This window comes from Garra rufa, chromosome 2 (genome assembly GCF_049309525.1).
Source record: "Garra rufa chromosome 2, GarRuf1.0, whole genome shotgun sequence".
Lineage (NCBI taxonomy): Eukaryota > Metazoa > Chordata > Actinopteri > Cypriniformes > Cyprinidae > Garra > Garra rufa.
In genome coordinates, this window is record NC_133362.1 from 32,588,821 (window position 1) to 32,613,136 (window position 24,316).

Genomic DNA, 24,316 nt, shown 5'->3' on the forward strand with positions numbered 1-24,316 from the left:
TTCTTTCTTTCTTTCTTTCTTTCTTTCTTTCTTTCTTTCTTTCTTTCTTTGCTTTATTACATACCTTCTCTTATTCATTTCCCTTTTTTACTGTATTTCTTTGCTTCTTTCCTTGATTTTCTTTCCTTCTTTCTATTGCATTTCTTAAACTTAACTGTCAGTGGGGCTTCTTTCTTTTATTGCTTCATTAGTTTGCTTCCTTTTCTTTCTTTCATTCTTTCTTTCTTTGCTCATTACTTTGCTTGCTTTTTCTTGTCTTTCTTTGCTTTTTGTTTTCTTTCCTTCTTTCTTTCCCCTTTTATTCCATTTCCTAAACGTAACTGTTAGTGGGGCTTCATTCTTTCTTTCTTACTTTTTCTTGTCTTTCTTTGCTTTTTCCATGTTTTTCTTTCCTTCCTTCTATTGCATTTCCAAAATTAAAAAAAACTGTATTTCTTTGCTTCTTTTCTTGTTTTCCTTCCTTCCTTTTTTTCTTTCCTTCCTTCTTTCTTTTCCCCTTCTATTCGATTTCCATCAATAGAGCTTCTTTCTTTCTTGCTTTCTTTCTTTCTTTTTTCTTTGCTTTATTACTTTGCTTATATTCTTTGCTTCCTTTGTCCTATCTTTCTGTTTCTTTCCTTGTTTTTCTTTGCTTCCTTCTTTCTTTTCCCCTTCTATTTCATTTCCCAAACTGAGCCTCCAGTAGGGCTTCTTTCTTTTCTGTGCTTTGCTTCTCTTCTTCGCTTCTTGTTTCATGTCTTTCTTTGGTTCTTTCCTAGTTTTTCTTTCCTTCCTTCCTTTCTTTTCCTCTTCTATTCCAGTTCCTAAACGTAACCTTCAGTGGGGCTTCTTTCTTTGCTTCATTACTTAGCTTTTTTTGTTGCTTCATTTTTTTCTTTAGTTCTTTGCTTCCTTCCTTGTTTTTCTTTCCTCACTTCTTAACCGTAGACTTAACCGTCAATGAGGCATAAGCAGATTGTATGAAAACGTACAAATGAGATTGTATTAATTAGCCACTATTTTGTCAAAATGCCTTAAGAGTGTACTAATGTCATCTATTATATCTCCTAATCATTTGGCCATGAGAATATATACATTTTGTCTCAGACTCAGAACGACCTTGTCCAACTGTCAGAGCGGCATGACTTTCCAGAGGTGTGCTCTTTGCTCATTGTTCTAATGAGGGTTGAGGTTCATAGAGAACGTCTCTTTCTCTCATGTCCTAACGAAGGTTTGAGTTGGTCTGCTTTAAGAGGATGTGAGTCTGGGTGGCCCGTGTGCGCGGCTAATGAATAGAGCATGAGTGAGAATGAAAGTTGAATGAGTCTGGTCTCTATCACAGAGCAGGTCCCAGCTGAGACTGGCTGCTGCTGCCGCTGCTGCTTCATTTTTCATATCAGACTAATGTGGGCCGCAGAGAGCCTGCCAGCATTACACTGCCATAGAGCTTGCTTTATCTCTCTCTCTCTCTTTCTCTTCCCCCATGAGCCATGGCCTTTTTTAACCACTGCCCTCTGCATTGTCATCTTTTTCTTCTTCTTCACCTTTACATCTTTTAACATGGCCTATTTATCTTTTCTATCCAACCATCTATCTATCATTTTGGTTCAGTTTGTTTTCTTTCCTAGTTTTTTCTACTTTCTTTTCCCCCTTTATTTCTTTCTTTTTTCCTTCCTTCCCCTTTTTTCTCTCATTTCTTTTTTGCACCTTTTTTAATTACATCTTTCAGTCCCTTCCTTTGCTTGATCGCCTCTTTCCTTCCTTCCTTCTATTCTTTATTTCTTAATTTACTTTCTGTTTCCTTTCTTCCTTAATTTGCTTGCTTCCTTCTTTTTATTCATTCCTTTTTTCACTAATTTATTTTCTCCTTACTTATTTCCATCCATCATCCGTCCAATTATGCTTTGTTTCCTTTCTTTGCCTCCTTATTTTCCTTCTTTGCTTGCTTGCTTCCTTTCTTCCTTCCTTTTTTCTTTCTTGTTCTTCCTTCTTTCCTAGTTTCCACTATTTTATTCTTCCATCCCTTCTTCCATTCTTGTTTCTCTTCTTTATTTTGTTATTTTTCCTTGTCTTTCTGTTGTTTGTTCCTTCTGTTATTTTTTTGCTCCCATTCGTTCGTATTGTAAATATCTTTCTTTCATTCATTTCTTTTTTATTTTTTCTTTCATATTCAAGGGATTCTGTTCAAAATCCGTTTCGCCAAGATTACTTTCTCAACCATCATTAAGGGGTTTAGCGAGCTTGTGATCAATACTGAGCCAATATTCTGGACCCTAGTGCTCATTATATTGCTGTATACACAGATTCTAAATGTAAGTACATCAGAGTTTGTTGGGACCGATCAAACTATTATTACAAGCCTTACACTTCACACACACATACACTCACACTCAAGAATATATATCTACAATGAAATATGTATCTTTTAAAAAAATCTTTATGTTTCAAGGTTAACATTATCTATCCAGTAAAATACATTGAAAGCCTTATGCCAGATGAATGAGAAATGTAATAGAGATAATAAAGACAAAAAGAAACAGAGAGAGAGAGAAAATAAAGAATAAAAATACCTGTTTGGATAAGTGGGCCTTTTAATTCAAGTCTGTAATACTGACAGAACAGCCTGTTACAAGGTCATTATAATGTTAAGAATATATTTAATTAATTTCTCACATTTTCCCCGGTCTCTTTGTTTTTTTTTACTGTTATTATTTCTATGTGTCTATCTTTCCCCCCTCTCTTTACCCTCCCCTTTCTAATTTCTACACTTTTGTTTGATCTTTGTTGTCTCTACCGAGCCAGCTTGTTAAACGCTCGCAGTGTTTGAGAGTTGAGAGCAGCCATCATTAAAAGTCACGCATGAATGACCGACATTACTTTCATTACTTTGAGGAAATCGTTCTCTGTCCTATCCCCAAGAGTTTAAATGTTATTTTATGCGCGTCTGCTTGGACTCAAGTGTGTCTATGAGTGTGTGTGCACGCAAGAGAGATGATGAGTAAATGGATCATTATGTGCTGCCCTCGGGGTCCATAAAATTCAGCTCATGCCTTAAGCACCCCATAAACTGAGGCTGACAAACTGACAGTTTTAGTCGTGTGGCTCGTCCAAAAATAAGTTTCTAAACTTGGTACGGTGCTATTTTGAGTGAACGTAATGAGATGGGAGCGAGATGAGAAAGTGATGAGCGAAAATCTTTGATTAGAAAACTAAATTCTGAGATAAATCATCCGACCGTTGAGGCTTTGTTAGGTCCATCTGAGAGTCTCTGGCCCACGACGAAGTGTTTGTTCTGCTCTTGACAGGTCCCTAATGCGTGCCTCATTTTGTAGGGAACGCAGTTTATCATCAACGGTGCAGATGAACGCCAACTATGCTATGTCCAAGTACATTAAACAAAGCGCTCATGTTTTGCTGTTGTAAGCTATTAAGCCCTGCTCTATTAATAACTCTTCACTGCTAATGCTTGGCATAGAAGTGACAAAACACATCGTGATCAGTTCCAAATATCAATTCCAACACCATAGCGCATAATCGGCATAGTGTGTCTGTGCAAATCACTGACCTGCAGCGATGGAGGCCAGGCGAACATAATCAAAGCCCCGCTCGACAGGCTCGTAGGGGTAATTCTCCACCAGGCTCAGCCCTGTAAACGCACAGACAAACAGGGTTTTTCCGTGGCTATGGTAACAGAGTATTTTGTGTCAGTGAATTAATGAGAGTGTCACAGGTAAAAGTTCAGTTTGAAGTAATGCTTCTATAATGCTGGTTAGCATATTAAAACGTGGCGTCTAATTAGCATCCATTGAAGTGGTTTCCGGGGACCGCGTGGGTGTGGGTATTAGAACTCATAATTGCATCATTGTGCGAGCGAGAGCTTTGTATGTGACAATGAAAAATTATGAATATGGATTTGCTCACCGTGCAGCACGGACTGCTTCAGGCTCCAGTAGATGCTAAGACAGTTTTTCTCTCTCTTCATACCCCGTTTGCATTGGCATCGGTGCAGGGGGCTGGACAGCAGGGCCGTAACGGCATTCTCGCAGTGGTTGCGCGCCCCCGGACCCAGCTTCACGCTTCCACCGCCTGCGACACACTGCCGCAGCGTTCTCAAGCGCGGGCTGCACGCCTCGTCGCTGGAGCACGAATCCCCCGCAGTGAGACAGTCCCACCGGCCCCCGGACACCAGCCGCGGCACCCCTGCACAGAACATGCAGATCTGTCAGTAACACTTTACAATAAGCTTCATCAGTTATCGTTAGTTACTGCAGTAAAAGGAAAGTTCACTCAAAAATGAAGCCTTTTTGAGCACCCTCAAGTTGCTTTAACCCTGTATGAGTTTGCATCAACTGGATGGTTAACAGTAGGGTACAACGGGGCTAAAGGCACACCTTAAGAAAAATAGTATACGCAAATGCCGGAAGGGGAAATCGGTGAAAAGTCAACAGTCCCAGATGAGTTCACGCAAGCAAATGTAATCTTTTAGTTTTAAATTAGTTTGAACAATCAGGATAAGCGCAAGTAATTACCATTTTGAATAGCCACTATACACACAATCTCTGTGCTCTGTGTAAACAATGATCGCTTCTGGTGTTTGCGTGTACTACGCCAGAACGCGTACACATGTAATGAGCCGGATGCTGAGCATGCGCTCAGGACAGTTGTTGGACGTTGCTGTGTATCAAAGGTAAAAAATGATCTAAATGCTGTTCAGTTTCTCGCAAAAACTATCGTTTCGTGTCTTAGGACATCAATGTATCGTCACAAGCAGCAGGGTGTAATTTGGTAATTCAAAGGTTTGGTGCCCATCCACTGCCATTATATGACTAACAGACTGCAACGGTTTGAGTTAAAAATCTTTGTTTGTGTTTTACTGAAGAAACAAAGTCATCGACATCTTGGATGCCCTGGGGGTAAGCAGATAAACATCAAATTTCATTTTTGGGTTAATACTTGTTCAAAACAATCACTTAAGCAAAGTTGGTCTTATTTTCTGATTATTTTGATAAATAAAAGAATAATTTTTTGTTCAAAAAAATACAGTTATTAAAATATGTTCAAATAAAACATATATTTTTAAATACAGAAACAGAATCATTTTAAAATGTAAAGATTCTGAAAGCTGAGATCCCATAGTAATTTAATATAGATTTACAGTAGTGACAACAAATTATATTTTATTATATGATATGATTAATAGCATGTTTTTAAATATGAAGGTTTCATTCTAAACAGGGTGATAATCTTTAAGATGCACACCCAACATAATATATGATATTTACCATCTGAATCTGACAATGTCGACAAATTGAAAAGTCAGCCTTCTATTAATTATCATGTTAATTATTGTACCTTTTAGCCCCAACAGCTTTTTACCCCAAATAACATACATATTTTTGGGTTATTTAAAAAATGTTGCTTTAATTATCTTAAACAAACAAAATAAACAAAACTGAAAATCAATAAGACGACGTTTGTCTACAACATCTGTAAAAACATCAAATATTAAATCAAGTAAGTACAGATCGCGTCAAGCATCAGACAAAATTGCATGTGTATCTTGAAAAGCAGATGTTTTGAAAAGTGTAGTTTTGAAAACTAGCCATCTAGTAGTTTAGAAGAAAATAATATCAAAGGCGCCTTTTACCCCGGGGTGCCTTTAGCCTTTAGCCTTTACTAACACTCAAGCCATTCTTGGTATATACAACTTTCTTCTTTCAGACAAATACAATCAGAGTTATATTAGAAACAAATCTCCTAATTCTTCCAAACTTTATAATGGCAGTGAATAGGGTCATGATTTTAAAGTTTTCCTTTGATGTAAACAAAACTTGTTCTCAACACCTATTCACTGCCGTTATAAAGCTTGGAAGAGCCAGGATGTTTTTTAATATAACTCTTATTGTATTCATTTGAATATACATATTCATATACACCTAGGATAGCTTGAGAATGAGTAAATCATGGGGTAATTTTCATTTTTGCCGGAACTATCCCTTTTAACTTTCAATTTAAATCAACATTTCACATCCACATAATTATTTATTTGGTAAAAAGCCATGTAGTAAGTGTTACGACTGTTCATTATCCTTTAAAATCTTAAAAACGTATTCGGTTGTCTTGTCTCAAAGCCGCTTGTTTCATTTATTTACATAAATTTGGCATTTACATAATATAAGCGGGTTAATGTACATCCAGCTGGCTGTTATCATAAAATAAACCCATTTAGAGTTATACAAGATCCCTCTTATACAAGAGTTATACAAGATCCTGCGGTAACAACCGGCTGGATGTACATTATCCCTTACTTAACTAACAATAGGGGAATTCATTTGTTACAGTATTTATTAATCATTGTTAACACCTGTTCACTGCTCGGTCATGCTAGCTCATGTGTGTTAGATGCAATTTTCGATTTTAATAATGTACTAGTATGCGAAATGTTAAAATTAACATTAACTAAGATGAAAACAAATGAAACTTTATTGTAAAGTGTACCGACCTGTCATTCATAATAAACTGTTATACAACATTTACTGCAGTAAACAAAAAGCAATATGATGACTTCTGTATGTGGGCGACTAAAGGAATAATTTACATGCCTTAACCTTTATCAACCTCATCCACTTTCCCTGCCTTTTTACAGTCACGTCACTTGTTTTCACGGGGTTAGCGAGCTGCAAATTGTGGAGGAATGAAAGACAAACAACCTGAGTGGCAGTTCATCAAAGGACAATTTCATCCTTCCCGAAAATTACCTGTATAATTACATGTGACAAAGCAAAACAAAACTGTTCCCTTTTCTGATTTAAAAAAATATGAAAGTACTTTCATTTAAACCAGAAGTTAATGGGAGAGAATGTTTCCAAAAGTCTGATTTCCCATTATGCACTGCTGTTTTATGTCAGGGGCAATAATTGCAGCTCAACATCTGTTTAGCTGAAACACCCATGTGAATAACTTCAGCAGGTAAAAAATATTGTCAACAGCTGTCTATAAATTTCCCAATACAGTGAACGTACTAGCTCACAGTCTTTGTTTAGCTTGTTTGATTTATGCCGTAAATATCTTCTATTGCTGTTTACATAATGAAATCTTAAATACCATGGTCTCAGCACTGTTTGAAGGAGCTGAATGTAATAACGGTCTCAGCCTCAGACGGCCCACCCATGGACTGCCCACCGTCTGTGCCCTGATGATCTGATGCACACAAAACTGGCGAGCATATTTGAAAAGTTTGGGTTTTTCCACACCAATCTATCATTGAAATTGCCCCAGGAGCTGCTGATACAGTTTCAGCCGTCTTTAAGTCTGTTCTGTGTACCTCGGTAACTATCTGGCTTGGTTCAGCTACCAAATCGGACAGAAAGAAACTGCAATGGACTGTCAGGATTTCTGAGAAGATTATTGGTGCTCCACTGCCCACCTTCCAAGAGCTGTACATCTCAAGAGTGAAGAAACTGGCAGGAGAAATCACTTCAGACCGCACACACAGGCCACTGCCTCTTTGAACTGTCGCTACAGAGAACTGAGCACTAGAACATCCAAGCACAAGTTTTTTCCCCCTCAGGCCATCTACCTCATGAACAATTAAAAATGCCTTATGGGTCTCACATCATGCTGTATTTCTATTGTGGACAACGTGTCAGTTCAACTCAGATATTTATTCAACTGCATGTACATATTCCATACATGTATGTACTTGTGATTAAGATGTACAATTTAACATACTTTAAAAAGCGTAAGTATTATAGAAATAGTATATTTTAAAACAGAGGTGCCCAAAGTTGGTCTAGGAGGGCCGGTGTCCTGCAGAGTTTAGCTCCAACTTGCAACATGCCTGCCGGGAAGTTTCTAGTATGCCTAGTAAGAGCTTGATTAGCTGGTTCAGGTGTGTTTAATTGGGGTTGGAGCTAAACTCTGCAGGGCACTGGCCCTCCAGGGCCGAGTTTGGGCATCTCTGCTTTAAAAGAATATTCTTAAGTACAAACTGAATGTAATGTTTTCAGACACTTAATTGCAATTAAATGAAAATGTATTATAGTTTAAATCAAAGGAAGCCAACCTTGCTTCTGGAGAGCTACGTCCTGCGGAGTTCAGCTCCAACCCCAATCAAACACACCTGAACCCGCTAATCAAGATGTTCAGGGTCACTTGAAAATTATGGGCAGGTGGATTGAAACAAGGCTGGAACTAAAGTCTGCAGGAAGCAGAAGGTAGCTCTCTAGGAGCAGGGTTGGGTACTCTTCATTTAAGTTTATATTGAATGCAATTAGATGGACTTTAGACCCACTTAAGTATTACATATTTATATGTAATTTCATAATTACTTTTATTGTCTTTGAAATATGGTTAAAATGTATGGCGAATGAACTGTTTTAACGTGTGGTAAAGTGGAATACATTTTAATGGCATTTGTATTAAACCTTGTATTATGTATTAAACATAGTGTTTTTACGACGCATCATCAATTGGCCATATTGGTGGCATGAACCTAAACAATGCCACTGAACTGCTGATTGAAATTTTGCTGATTATTGCTGCTGAAAATGGTGAGTTATTGTCATGTTTTTTGGCTGTACTTACTGGTCTGAGCGGGGAAAACTTTTGGAGTACTATAGACTGACAAAAGTTAGGCCTACAACAAATCAAGGAGAAGAGTGAGGAACAAAAGGCGTTTGTGGTTGGCCAAATGGATGCAGGATTTCCAGGGCAAGAATCTTGACAACATTTTTCTTTGTTGATATCATTTCCAGTCAGGTAGGTGAAATATTAGGCTAATATATTAAGTAATACTGCTCGTATGTATCTTTACCACATATTAACTTTAGTTTGTCGAAATATTGTACAATTTCCTGCTTACAAAGTCCTTCTCTATATGATTTAGCAGCTTCCACGTTTTTTTTTTTCCATGGTTTACACAGCATAAATTAAAATATCTCCAATATGGTCATGCATCCAGGTAACTGGCCAAACCGTGACGTTGCAAACCCTCTATATTTGTAATGAAGTTGCAATATATTAACTGAAAAAGTAATATTAATTAACACTACGCTTAAAATAATAATCAGGTACTTTATATGTGCTTCAGTATGAAAGTAACACATCAAAATAAATTTATTGTAAATTTATAAATATAAGTTGGTCCTTTGCTGGTTTATGCTGGTCCTTGACAAGCAACATGACCAGCTAAGGACCAGCATTAACCAGCTAAGGACCAGCTAAAACCAGCATCCCAGCACCAAAACATTTTTTTCAACAGGGTAGGCCTACTCTACAAATGCACATTCAGTTCAATTAGGCACACTTCTTTTTCACAAGGGTGTATTTTAGTCTTTTTATTCTGTCGTATTCTTTATTGTTATTTATACTTTATTTAATTTATTTTTTTTTTGCAGTTTTCCTCTTTCTGTCACCAAGAGACAAGATGAGACGAGAAGAGATTTGACATGATGAGACGAGAGAGGACAGGACGTGATGAGATGTGACAAGACAAGAAAAGACGGTGGAAGAGAAGAGATGAGACGAGAAGAGAGAAGAGACGAGATGAGACGATCTGTGCGGGAACCTTGCACATCATCTAAGATAAATTCCTAAATGAAGCGAAGTGTGTCGCCACAATAACTAATCTCATTGTGCCTAAAAAGAGACTAATCCACTGTGGAAGATGAACCTGCCCAATGGATTACGTGATAATCAGATTTTTTTTTCATGAAACATTGTACGGGAATGGTTGAAGACTGACAAGCAGCCATTCTGAGAACCTTGCCGCAGTACAGCTGCTACATCAAAGCAGCGGTGCCCAAAGCAATTATGGGAAATCATCTAGTTTGTCACTCACATTGGTTCCAATACTTTACACCTCCCATCAGTGTGCTTAAATTAAACACCCACACACTTCAACAGAAGAATACCTACATGGACACACACAGATAAAAGACACAAATGCTGCCTTAGAGATGGGGTGAGAGGCATTAACATCTGGTAATTAAGTTGATTAACTACAACAATAAAGGGTCTATAAGTGTGTGTGTGTGCGCTTGTGTGTGTGTGAGAGAGAGAGGAAGTCTCGGCTAGAGGTTGAGAGAACGACCACTGCTTTCAGATCTTACACCCTTGGGTAAGAAGCTCACACAGCTCGCACACTTCCTCACAATTAGACCTGCATAGAGACCTTGTCGGCACAGAGATGTGCTAATGGTGTGTGCGAGCGGGTGTGCGAGAGAAAGGGAGAAAGTGAGCGCTGTCCCCTAGAGAGATACGGATCTACAATCCTCAGAGATGCCATCACAGTGAACCTCTGTGTCACTCAGCATTTACCAGGCAGCGTACTCCCCTAATCCTAATACACTGATAGTGTGCTTACCTCTGTCACACAGTCGCCCTGTCCTATTGTGTGTCACCCTTTATGTCCTCGATGTCCATCGGCAATTCTAGACCCCATTTAGGAGGGTTTCAACCTCACTGGTTTTAATCTAGCCCCCCTTAAAAATCTGTCATTATGCGGTTCCTCTTCAAAGCAGTGGTTGCTGTATAAGCTATTTTAGGTTATTGCGCTCTAAATCCCTCACCAAAAAAAAACTTTGAAGTTCATTATCCATCGCTCTAATCAGTGGCAGACCCTAAAACCATGTGACCAAATGCTGGTATACTTGTTGGCCTAGCAACCATTACCACTGTCTCACCTATTTTTGGAAAGACTAAGTTCATCCATTTTTTATTTGTATTATTATTGCCCTTTTCTGTTTTGACAATAATGACTGTATTTTAATAATGACCAAGTTAGCATGAAGAAAAAAATGTAGCACCCACTCACATACATTCAGGAAGTCTATTACAACTACTGGGCAAATGTTGCGCCACCTAATTAATATTTATGAGCCAGGATTATAATGTGGCCCTCCACACACATTTTTCAGCTCTGTCCTATGCATTGATATTAATCTACTAATGATCAGTTGCGATTTAAAATAGATTTATTTTTAAAAAATTGTATATTTTGTACCATTTTTATTTTTCTAGGCAAATGTTATGCTGTATATTGCAAAAAGTTAATTATTTACTTTCAATATGGCCAACGTTTCAAAACACGATTTGGACGTATTTGTAAGTATTTCTGTGCCAAATACACACTTCTGGGTTTCTTACCAGTTTTTTATTTTTTTTTTATTTTACATTTTCGAAAAGTTTTTTCGATCATGTCACTTCATGATGTCTTGAGGAGGGGGGGACTCCTTTTATGGGCATTTCACCCGGAAGAGCGCGCCCACGCACACATAGACCAGAGAGAGCGCAAAAGCGCGCCCATCAACACTCTTCTTTCGGCTGACAGGACTCACTCGGAAATAATGTCTCAATGAGCATGTGAACAGTAGATGCAGTTTGTTTTTCCGGGGTAGAAACTGAGTTTTGCAAGTGTGTTTGTCGACGAACGTTTTAAAAACAAGGCCTAGTTCGACGCTGGATTTGCACATCGTTTGATACTGAAAGATAGAGCAGTCCCAGCTATAAAAGATACCGTTCATGATTCAGAATTGCAGCTGGTAAGTGAAACGGCATTAAATGTATGTGTTTTGTTGGCAGTCGGCAAGCGAGTGCTCGTCAATCTTTAGCTCCGCCCACTGGGAGCTCGGCTGTTTTCGGAGAGAATCATAAAGCTGTGTCTTTCATTTGTAAATATGATAAAACTAAAGACTTTTTGGAGATATGAAGGATGCAGTACTACTCTATAGGTACTCAAGATTAACATGAGATTGGGTGAAACTGTGTGTGTTATGCCCCTTTTAAGTAACACGAGTATATTTGTAGCAATAGCAAAACATACATTGAATGGGTCAAAATTGTTGATTTTTCTATTCCAAAAATCTATAGGAAATTATTCCATGAAGATAATTTGTAAATTTCCTTCCTTAAATAAACCAAAACTTCATTTTTGAACTTGTTTTCCTTTTGAAATTAAATTAAATTTTCTTTACATCACTGGCGAATACAGTTGAAGTCAAAAGTTTACATATACCTTGCAGAATCTGCGACATGCTAATTATTTTACCAAAATAAAAGAGATCATACAAAATGAATGTTGTTATTTTTTATTTAGTACTGACCTGAATAAGATATTTCACATAAAAGATATTTACATATAGCCCACAGGAGAAAATAATAGTTGAATTTATAAAAATGACCTCCTTCAAAAATTTACGTACACTTGATTCCTAATACTGTTGTTATCTGAATGATCCACAGCTTGTTTGTCCTGAACAGTTAAACTGTTAAATATTTTCACACTAAGGACAACTGAGGGACTCATGTGCAACTATTACAGAAGGTTCAAATGCAAGGAAACACCATGCATTAAGAGCCAGGGGGTGAAAACTTTTGAACAGAATGGATATGTGCACTTTTTTTTTTTTTTTTTTTTTTTTGCCATTAATTTAGTACTGGCCTTCCGAAGCTACAGAAGATTCTTACATGTTTAATAAGTTAAATTTACCCTGATCCTCAAATTCCAAAAGTTTTGTATGATCCCTCATATTTTGGTAAAATAATTAACATTTTGCAGATTCTGCAAGGTGTATGTAATCTTTTGACTTCAACTGTTTATCAAAGATTTCAAGATAAATACCTTTGAACTAATATTTTAAGGACAGTTTAAGGATCTGAGATTGAAATCAAGATTCATCTCTGTCTCTATCTCTCCGGTGCTGTCTTCTTGATTAGTGTTTTTATGCTAAACAAGGGAAATTTGGTTTGGCTGGTTATTGATTAAATAAAGGAATCAAATGAAATGTAGAGGAGCTCATAATGATGGAGCAAGCGGAGGAATGCTGATGACTCTCTGCTGTGCTCTGAGGAGCCTAAAGAAACTGCTGTCAGATCAGATCTCGCAGCAGGTCTCAGATAGATCAATCAAGAGTCCATCCTTTAAATCTGAGTGACTCCCTATTGCATACACTTGCCTGTGTAAATCCGGGAACGTGCACTGCGGGTCTCTCTACAGTCCGGTTTGATTTGTCTCATTGTGATTGAGTTGCGTCAGTCGCACAGCCTTGTCATCCTAGCCTTGAACCACTAATTAGAGTCACAAACCCCACATCCCCCTTGCACCCCCAAAAATTGGTAATGATTGTTTTTGAACGAAACAGGACCGAACCACAGTGCTTTCACCCGCAGAGCTTAGAAACACTTTCTGTAACAGACTTTTGTTGTTATAATTAATCAATTATTGTTTAATTATGAGCAATTTAGCCCCATCTGTGGACCAACAAGTGGAACAAGCACGTTTGTATGCGAACCATACAAAACTTTAAAGTTGTATTTAATCAATTCCTTTTAACAAGCAAGCAATGAGGCGATTAATGCTATATAAACACAAATTTCTAAGGCCTCAAACATGATCAAAACTGCTGAAGAACTTTTTGTACACAATCTACTACATGCCTTATGTTGTCTCACTGATAGTTTATACTTTTTAGTAAGCAAAAGGCTTACAGAGTTACTGTAAAATGCCCCTTCAGATTGTGGTACATGTGTCTTTTTGCTGTGATATTTATTAAGTAACCATAAGAGTAACTATATATTTATTTGTTTATTTTAGATCCCCATTAGACAAAAAGCCTAGGTAGTGGCTACTCTTCCTGGGGTCCCAACAAGTAAAAAAACATTAGTCAATGAAACATAAAAACCCCAAATTCATTCAAAATATCAAAATCAACAATTTACTATATTTTGTGCCTTTAAATATTTCTTTAAAGATTTTTAAAAACTTGTTAAAAAATGTGTAATATCTAATGGCAATCATCCATATTTTCATTACAGTTTGTTGGTTTGCATTGGTTTTTGAAACAGGAAGAAAAATGAATGCCTCGTGCTAGAATTATGAGTAGTACTACTATACAAAAGTTGACAGTACAGGATATTAGTAACTCTAGACACTGAAATATTTCTTATAAAACAAAACTGTGAGCTAACCATTGTTTGCACAATTTGAGAAATGCAATGTTGTGGTAAATCTGTGCACATCTCTTAATGACTGTCAGCTTCTTCCCATAACTGTTACCATATTTTCTGTCTGCTTTGACCATTTCAGCCTGCTGTCTAAAATAACTCCAAGAAGTCTGGTTTCTTACCTGTAGGCACACTCTTTACAAACACTATAGTTTGATTTTAAATGTAGAATTTGATCCAAATTTACAAACCAACTTATTATTCCATACCCACTTTACAACTAATTGTAATTCCTCATCCAAAGCCGTAGACAATTACTCAATTAATGTTGCTGGTAAATATAACGTTGTTATGACTGTCACACTCTAAAACAAAAGGAAGATCTTTGGTAAAAATAGAATATAATAATATAACACCACATTGCAACTCTTTCACATCTGAGTAACTTTCATGATAAAATGCACATTGTCTCCTATTAGACAGATACATTTTAAACCAATACAGTATGAGAAGTAAATTTGTTACATTTCAGTTTATCCAGCAATAAATTATGATCCAATACATCAAAATCTGAGCTAAAATCTAACAATGCTGCTCCTACTAAGTAATCAATCTGTACTAAGGAATCATCTGTCATCTGTGGTAATGCTATTCCTGGTAAATTTCCCTCTTAATATGCAAAAAATCTGAGAAATTATTATATATAATGAATAATTGAATTTGCTCACAGACTCGTTTCTAATACTTAACTTATAGCAAACTAATTGGTCAACTATTACAATGACTTACATCTAATACAATGACTATTATATAACAGCTGGCTGCTAATTTCACAAGACGGTCATCTAAGTTATCCATCCCTCCTGGTTTATCTATGTGTATAGTTGATCATTTTTGTTCCACTTGTTTTACATTGACCAAGAGAAACATGTATTTATTCATCTTTTAAATATCCTTTTTGCATGGCATTATATGTTTGCCCCCCAAAATAAAAACTACAGAGCTTTGATAATAAAACTAAGCATTTAAATATCATCTTACAAAGACATATTATTGAGGCGATATAGAGTGACAGTTGATCATAAACAGAGATATAGAGTGACAACTGTCATAAACATAAAAAGTGTTGGGGAAAGTTACTTTTAAAAGTAATATATTGCAATATTTCATTACTCCTGTTTTCTGGGAAGGGCTTGCTTGTTTGTTTTTAATATAAAAAGTTATATTTTTGGCAAATTTGAAGAAAGTTCAACACTCTTCAGCAATAAAAAAATTAAGCACAAATATGATTTTATCTAAAGTAATTTTTGCTTATTAGTATGGTTGAACTAGTTTATCGAAGGATTTCAGCAAAGACATTGGTTAATAAAATGGGATTAAAATATGATTGATGTTTGTGCTATTTAACATATTTAATTATTGCAGCTTTGCGTCATATTCTGAGTTTATAGAATATGGAATCAATGCGAGTGAGATGAAATAATGATCACATTTAGTCTAGAACCACAGTAATTTTTACAAAGCACACATAACGCCTCTGAACTTACTCCCGATTTCGCTAAACATGGGGACAAGAGAGCTGTCAGTCAATAAATAGGAAAACAAAGTAACTGGCATTACTTATTTGAAAAAGTAACAGAGTTATTTTCTTAGTTGAGTAATGTGTTACTTTACTAGTTGCTTGAAAAAAGTAATCTGATTACGTAACTCGTGTAACTTGTAATGCTTTACCCCCAACACTGGTCATAAAAACCTCCATCAAGCTGATCATTTGTGACCCTGGACCACAAAACCAGTCTTAAGTAGCACTGGTATATTTGTACCAATAGCCAAAAATTGTATTCGTCAAAATTATTGATTTTTCTTCTATGCCAAAAATTATTGTTTGTAAATTTCTTCCTATAATTTTTTGCACCCTCAGATTCTAGATTTTCAAATAGTTGTATCTCGGGCCAAATATTGTCCTATCCTAACAAACCATACATCATTGGATAAATTGAGCCTTATGACTGGTTTTGTGGTCCAGGGTCACATTTCATCTTAACTTTTGGCCATATAAACATCAGCAACCAAATCTGTACCAAATTGAATATTTTACTCTGGGCCTCTGAATAAACGTTTAATAATAAACTGTACCATTTCAGAAAATTAGATTCTCCTTACTATAATTTCATATATCAAGCTTGTAGCCTGTATTATGGTTCAGTATGTGCATCTTATCTGAATTAAACAGCCAAGTGTATTCAGTTTTGCAGGGATGTGAAATGCAGATAATTGTCAAGTATGTTGTTTTAGTTAACAAAATCCAATAATCAACCAAATTACTTGAGCTAAGAGTTAGAAAAGATGCCAGGTAAGCAGCTTGACTGCACAAGGACTCTATATTATTGAACTTGTGAAGAAAGGCCCAGAAAGATCAATGTAATAATGAGGAGCAGGATGAAGCCAGCATTGCTGCACTGACACCAAAACCCACCGGGGTCAATAGTGACACCGCAGGCAACCGTGCCAAGACCAGTAGAGTCCACCACAGGAGATCAGTCTCCAACAGTGACTTTACTGTTGATTAAAAACTACAGTTACTATTATTGAGTCGTCGACGAGGTAGGAGGATAATGTCTATCGATGCAAGAAAGTTACTGAACCAGCGTTGCAGATAATGCCGATATTGAGAGATTCTGTTTAAAAGAGCGGCAGCTCCGTTTCCTAACAGGAGAGCTCATTATCGAGCCTCCGTCAGGGTCAGTGGTCTAGGTGGAGTGTGTCGCTCATTAACAAATGATTTACTCCAGAGTCGTTTGAAGAATGGGCAGATAGTGTCAAGACAGTTGCTTATGTACTTTCCCCATTATAGGGACGCGTTGTTGTTTCTACTGTAAACTTTTTTTCACCCTCGAAATCCTGAAGGTTGAAAGAAAGTGGACGGAATGCTTTTGTGCTCAGAGTCTCTTAATCCATCCATGACTGCTGATCAGATCTCAGGATGAGCTGACAGTTGATTGGGAGGAGTATTGACAGATGGACTGACAGTGCTGCTCTAATGGGAGAGCAGGTCAGTCTTCACCAAACATGAGGTCTGTGAAACCTGCATATGACATGAATTGACGTAGAGGAATATTACACAACAGTGCTGCATGTGGGGAAACGGCATGTCAAAAAGAAAAGGAAATTCCTTTAAAAATATAGTTCTAAACTGTAAGTATAACTAAGTTTATACTTGATTCTTAATACTGTGTTGTTACCTGAATGATCTACAGCTGTGTTTTTTTGTTTAGTGATAGTTGTTCATGAGTCCCGTTTGTCCTTAACAGTTAAACTGCCTGCTGTTCTTTAGAAAAATCTTTCAGGTCCCACAAATTCTTTGGTTTTCCAGCATTTCTGTGTTTTTAAACCCTTTTCAACAATGACTTTATGATTTTGAGATCCATCTTTTCGCAATGAGGACAACTGAGGGATTAATACGCAACTATTACAGAAGGTTCATGCTTACTGATGCTCCAGAAGAAAATACCATGCATTAAGTGCATTAGGAGAATTCGAAGATCAGGATCAATGTAACTTATTTTGTCTTCTGGGAAACATTTAACAATCTTCTGCATCGTTTTTCCTACTGGAGCATCAGTGAGCGTTTGAGCCTTCTGTAATAGTTGCATATGATTCTCTAGTTGTCCTCAGTGTGAAAAGATGGATCTCAAAATTATACAGTCATTGTTGGAAAGGGTTCAAATCCACAGAAATGCTAAAAAAAACAAAGAATTTGTGGGACCTGAAGGATTTTTCTGAAGAGCAGCGGGCAGTTGAACTGTTCAGGACAAAGAAGGGACTCATGAACAACTATCACTAAGCAAAAAAACACAGCTGTGGATCATTCAGGTAAGAACAAAGTATGAAGAATCAAGGGGATGTAAACTTTTAAATGGGGTCATTTTTATAAATTATTTTCCCTTGTGGGCTATATGTAAACATCTTTTATGTGAAATATCTTATTCAGGTCAGTGCTAAATAAACAATTTTGTATGATCCCTCTTATTTTGGTAAAATAATTAACATTTTGCAGATTCTGAAAGTCCCTGATAGGTCTAACCAATTTGAACAGAACAGCTTTACTGCCCTTTTCCCCAAGAAATAATAATTCACATTCTTGTTAGACGATTTGCATCTATTTATTCCTGTGCATCTGTTTATAGGATTTAGGATTTAGGGTTGTTCTGTGGTGGCATTTCATTTGTATTAAGAAGTAATAATAAAACATTGTGCCAAAGCACTTAAGGTTCTCTGTTCAAGAATTTTATTCTTAACTGAAAAACCTGGAAAACACAGGTTCTTTCTATTTGTGGTCTGCACAACAAAATTGTGTTTCTCTTCTTAACTTGATTATTTTCGAATAACGTCATTCTCTAAAATGAGCAATGTGCTAGATTAAGTTATGTAAGGTGAATATGAACCAATCAAGTACTTGAAAATGATTGTTGAAAATGATGCTGACATTACTGAAACTGTAGTTCCCAGCGTGCTTTCGCAAGGGACTTAATGAAGAGATTGAAAATGTTGAAATGAGGTATTATTTTAAGCGTTTTTGAGCCAGATGAGAGACTTGATAGTGTTGACTGTTTCATTATGTTGGGATTAAGAACTATTTCATTTAAACTAGGTTGCCAGTGTGGTGATAAGTGGTGCATTGTCTTTGGCCTAGGAATATAACTGTTTATGCTGCTTTACTAAAAGGGCACATAATATTTAGCATTTTGCATGCTAATATGCTCACTCATTTGTAACTAACAGTTTTGTAATTTAGTGATGTGACACCAAAATATATAAAATTGAATAAATGAATCTTGTCAACGAGCCATATAAAATCACTTTGAGACTATTTAATTGGGTTGTTTAAAAATAACTTCATTCCTTGATGTTGAAATTCTGTTTGTGCAACTTAATTGATTCATGTAGAACCAGTGTACATGATTAAATTATGTAAATATAACACATATTTATTAGGATTATGATACGAGTACAGCTGTATTACAAAGACATGTTCGACTTTACTCCATTTACCATTCACAATGCAAATAATATATCCTTAATTAAAGAGATAGTTCACCCAAAAATTAAAAATCTGTCATTAATTACTCACCCTCATGGCATTCCAAACCCATAAGACCTTCGTTAAAGACTCTTACAGGTTTGGAACAACATGTGGGTGAGTAATTAATGACAGAATTTTCACTGTCCCTTTAACTGAAGATATATTATTTGCCCAGCCCCTAGGGTATTAAAAAATAAAGTCAATTGAAGATATGTTATTTGCATCTTGCAGATTTCATCAAAAATATCTTAATTTGTGTTCTGAAGATGAACAAAGGTAGCCTAGAATCTAGACACGCCCCTAGCGGCAGCAAATTACATTTGCTTCCATAGGGCAGTCTAGTTACTCTCCGTTCACTTGAGATTTCTAAAAATCCAAAATCGACCGGGCCAATCACGAGTCGGTGGGCGGGTTTAACATGATGACGACTGACGTGCGTCCATAAGTTCCGTCAGACATTCTCTGGTTCTGTGAATTATGCGTGAGAAATAGAGCGATGGCTCTATTGAGGATGAATGGATGAATAATACGTTGTTTATATTTATTGAGTTTAAACGTGAAAATGTCTAGTATTATTGTATTAGTGTACTGTGATTAAAGAGGATCACAATGCTGAAAAAGCATGTTTGGATTTTAAATCAAAATAACGGATAAATGTTGTGTTTGTGGTAAAGAGCCGCGGATCAGTTACGGACGCTGTGTGAAAGCAAAACGAGTCCGTGCTGCTTTTGCACCGCATGCATAACGGACTGCAGATGCACTGTAGACGGAGTATGTGTGAAACAGGCGTCAGACATTCTCTGGTTCCGTGAATTACGCGTGAGAACAACGTTCTTTCGAATCGACTTTGGCCGCCACTCTGAAAGACTTGAAGTTAAGCTTTTCCACAACACACATGCAAGGAACTCGCTTTTCCGTCGCTCTGACTACGTAGTACGTCACCTTCTTCGTTGCTCTGATTGGTTGTAGCGCTATCCTATTGCGTGGAGAGGGAGTTTGAAAGACAACCGTTTATCCCACCCCTCTGGTTGAGCTCTGTCTATGGAGAGTGCCCAGACCCTACATTTATGTGGGTCTGGCTTGTCAGGCTAGAACAAAGGTCTTACGGGTTTGGAACAAGTGTGCCGTACAAGTCCTGAAAAGTGAAGCCAAAACATTTCGATCGCCCCCCGGTGGCTGGCTGCAGTATAGGTCATAAACCCCGCCCTCTCCATGTAATCTAGTGGGACATGAGCCAAACTAAATTATCGAATTACACTTCAAATCATTTTTTTCCAAAGATGGTTTCCATCATGTGAGGTAGTTTTTATAATGCTGATTCATGTTCAGGTGTTCGTTTTTCTAATAAGTTTGTTTTTAGGTAGTTATTTAATGCTATAAAAACAGGGTGTGGTGTCATGATTGTGATCATGTGATTGGGTCTGCGGGAGTTTGGGCGGGATTTTGATACCGCGGCTCCGCCTAATGCTGCGTTCACACCAAACACGAATATGCGTCTAAATTCGCGCCTGCCGCGTCTAGTTATACGCGTGACCACTTTGTGTTCATTCGCGCATCAAGAGCGAAATCAACGCGCGTGAAAACAACTTTTTACAAGATGTCTGTTGTTGATCGGTCATTTATCGAGAGAGTCACCGCTCTGTATTTGCTCTGGAGAGCAGAACAGCGGCGTAGGGATCATCGTCTTCCGCCTGTCCCGCGCCCAGTTCGATGACCTGCTGTCCCGCATCGGAGCGAGGATCACCCTCCAGGACACCAACTACAGGCGCTCTATCCTGGCTGCGGAGCGCCTGTCCATCTGTCTTCCGTTAGTAAATGTATATGATATTTTAAATACAGTATATTCAATATGCTAACATATGCTATCAATGTTTTTTTTAAACTGTGGTACAGATACCACTGTTGGCGCTCTTTCTAGTGATACTGAGTTAACTGCTATAACCTAGACATTAACCTAGAAATTATTCTCTTGGCAGACGTGATACTGTCATGTTTCTCTGTATAAATACAGTGATCTTTGTAGTGCATCACAGCATCAAGCAGGCTCCTGATTGGTTAACGTGGCGCGAATTGACGCAGAAGTTCAGATTTTTCAATTCGCGTCAAACGCGTGAATGCACAAAAAGCACAATTCGCGCTTAACGTGCGTAACGCACCAGACGCTCAATTCGCGCCATTCGCGCGAATGAGGCGAATTCGCGTCTACCGCGCTGCGCTATACGCTTCATTCACACCGCAAGAACTCCAGATGCGCGTAAACGCGTCTTACCATTGACTTACCATTGAAATCACTCGCGCCAGACGCATATTCGCGTTTGGTGTGAACGCAGCTTAACGACACTACTGCGCAGACTCTGGCTCCAAACGAACCTCTACTGCGCATGCTCTGTCTCCAAATGACGTAATTTCCCCCAAGATGGCAGTGGCCATATTGAGATGTATTGGCTTCACTTTTCTATATGGAATGAAGCGGAGACGCGTCGTCCATCTTTTTTTACAGTCTATGGTTTGGAACGACATGAGGATGACTAATTAATGACAGAATTTTCATTTTTCGAGTGAACTATCACTTTTTTGGATAGGGTATTAAAAAATAAAGTTCATTTAAGACATATAATTTGCATCTCTCGGATTTCATCAAAAATATCTTAATTTGTGTTCCGAAGATGAAAAAAGATCTTATGGCTTTGGAACAACATGAGGGTGAGGATTAATAACAGAATTTTCATTTTTGGTTGAACCTTCCCTTTATTCATTTATTTATTATTTATTTTTAAATACCCTATTAGCATTTCCCCCTTATTTTAAGCATACACCTCACCATATTCTATTCGATTTATCCTAAAAACAAGAAACTTCAAGTGGTCAAGATATTTTTACAAGATACAAGATTCTTTGAAATCAATCACATGCAATTTTGCGTACATATTTTTCCTGGATACATGATTTTTGCAGTGTAATCCCACAAACCTCCATATAAAGTGAATGTGTATGTCTAGCTGAGAATCCATACAGGGATGAAGAGTCCAATCTCCTGTGGCCACCCAGCGACTGAACTGTTAAATAGGTCGACAATGTAGGTCAGGTGTCCCCCTAATGCGTGCATGTCTGTGCTTCAAAATTCGGATAGTACACCTGCCAGCCCAACTTCCTTTACGAAAAAGAATTGCAGTTTATTTTTCTTAACCATTGTTTTCCTGTCAAATCCTTGCCGTGTCTGTGCGAGTAGGAGTCTACATGCGTGTAGGCATGCTTTCAGGTCTGTGTGTATATGTGTGTACGAGCATGTGCGTCCAGATCTCAGGAGACAATGTCAGTTTTAGGAAGAATTACACTGCCTGTCAGAAAGTCAGACACATTCGCTCGCAAGCTCTATTTACACGGTAAGACGAAGTACAGATGAATCTGTCATAAAGCTGTGTTCCCACCATCCCCCCTCCTCTGCATCAGGTTCAGACAGGAAATGCAGCATCCCAAACACTGGGAAAGCAGCAATTAGCTCCGTCTGATGGGCACTGCTGGGACTCTTAAACACAGGCTCTGAACAGCCTCGATAGATCTTTTCAAGGTAACATGCTTGTTTGCGGGCGTGTATGTTTGCATTCCCGCGTGTGCTCAGAGTGATTATTTTTCAGGCCTGCCAGAAGCGGAAGAGAAGACAGTTATATTGAAATGACACATGCTGCAAATTGCAATCAACTATTCTATCATGTCTCCAAAGCAATCATTTGAAAGCAGAAGGAGAAAAAGAGCACAGAGTGAAAAGGGGCTGCTGAAGAGCAGAGGACATGCACAGATCTGGATTTAAATGTGAACCGCTCCTTTGCTTCACAGCTTTTAAGAAAGAAAAGATCAGGCTCTTTACGGTGTGTCCACACACACACACACACACACTAAGGAGGTGTGTGTGTGTGTGTGTGTGTGTGTGTGTGTGTGTGTGTGTGTGTGTCTGTGTCTGTGTGTGTGCGTGTAAATAAAATGACATATTAAAGGTTTTATCAGTGCCACAGCTCAGTGCCACAACGGACATGGCTGAGATGCTTCATTCACGGTGTGAAAAGGGTTTAACTCAGCTTGCTCGTTAAGCCTCCTCCACGTCTCTAAATGCACACACACACTCGCACACACACACACACACACAAATAAACAAGGCTCATTGTGTGAGAGCTGAATATAAATCAATGTGCTCAGACTGTGAAGATACGTGTTGTGTTAATGGTGCTGTGGGGCAGATTAGATTACATCAGGTTTCGCTTAACCTGATCAGAATGGCTGTTTCATATAAGATGTTTGTGTAATTACTCAAGCTCACACGCATTTTACTGCCAAATTCTTTTCTTTATTTAAAATAGGCCTATTTGATTTAAGGTACTGTTCAGATCTAGATGTTCTAAAACAAGATAAAATCAAAGAAAATCACCTTACTACTGGCTCTTTCTTGCAACGGAAAGCTTTTATGCGCTAAATGTGCAGTTTACATGTACAAAGCAAATAGGAAGAGAACTGATAGTATCTCACTGAGGAAGTAATAGTGCATAATGCGGGCCACTTTGAGACCGCAATCATTGTTGCTTTTATAGTATGTTCCAGTCTTATCTAATCAAAACTAATGTTTTTAGAATGACTTATTACAACAAATATATTATAATGATCATGATCAAAAGCAATGGTCACAGTTAATGGCTCTAAACCAGTGATTCCCACACACGTGTGGGCGCACAGGTGGAAATATTTTGATTTGAGATATTTTTGTCATCTTGTTTGGACAAAATGAAACACTACAGTTCAAAGGTTTTAGGTTGGTAACGTTTTTGAAAGAAGTCTGCAACAAGGCTGCATTTATTTGATCAAAAATACAGTAAAAACAATAAGATATTAATATTATTACAATTTAAAATACCATTTAAAAAAATATATATTTTAAAATGTAATGTATTTCTCTGATGGCAAAGCTGAATTTTCAGCGTCATTACTCCAGTTTTCAGTGTTCACATGATCTTTTAGAAATTATTCTAATATGCTGATTTGCTGCTCAAGGAATGTTTTTATTTTTATTAATCTTGAAAACAGTTGTGCTTAAAGGGATAGTTCACCCAAAAATGTAAATTTGATGTTTATCTTCTTACCCCCAGGGCATCCAAGATGTAGGTGACTTTGTTTCTTCAGTAGAACACAAATGATTTTTAACTAAAACCGTTGCAATCTGTTAGTCATATAATAACAGTCAATGGGATCCACGGCTTTGAGAGTCAAAAAACATACACAGACAAAACCAAATTAAACCCTGCAGCTCATGACGATACACTGAGG

At 37.5% G+C, this 24,316-nt stretch overlaps 1 protein-coding gene across 1 annotated transcript in view; it reads right to left on the bottom strand.

The window, feature by feature from the left end:
* The window catches only part of gfra4a (GDNF family receptor alpha 4a), a 404,626-nt gene that overhangs the window by 25,512 nt on the left and 354,798 nt on the right, over nucleotides 1-24,316 (bottom strand). The window contains exons 2-3 of the mRNA XM_073835122.1: nucleotides 3,901-4,179; nucleotides 3,545-3,625 (exon numbers count right to left, since the gene is read on the bottom strand). Coding sequence (XP_073691223.1) covers nucleotides 3,545-3,625; nucleotides 3,901-4,179 — 360 coding nt within the window. The remainder of the gene's footprint in view (nucleotides 1-3,544; nucleotides 3,626-3,900; nucleotides 4,180-24,316) is intronic.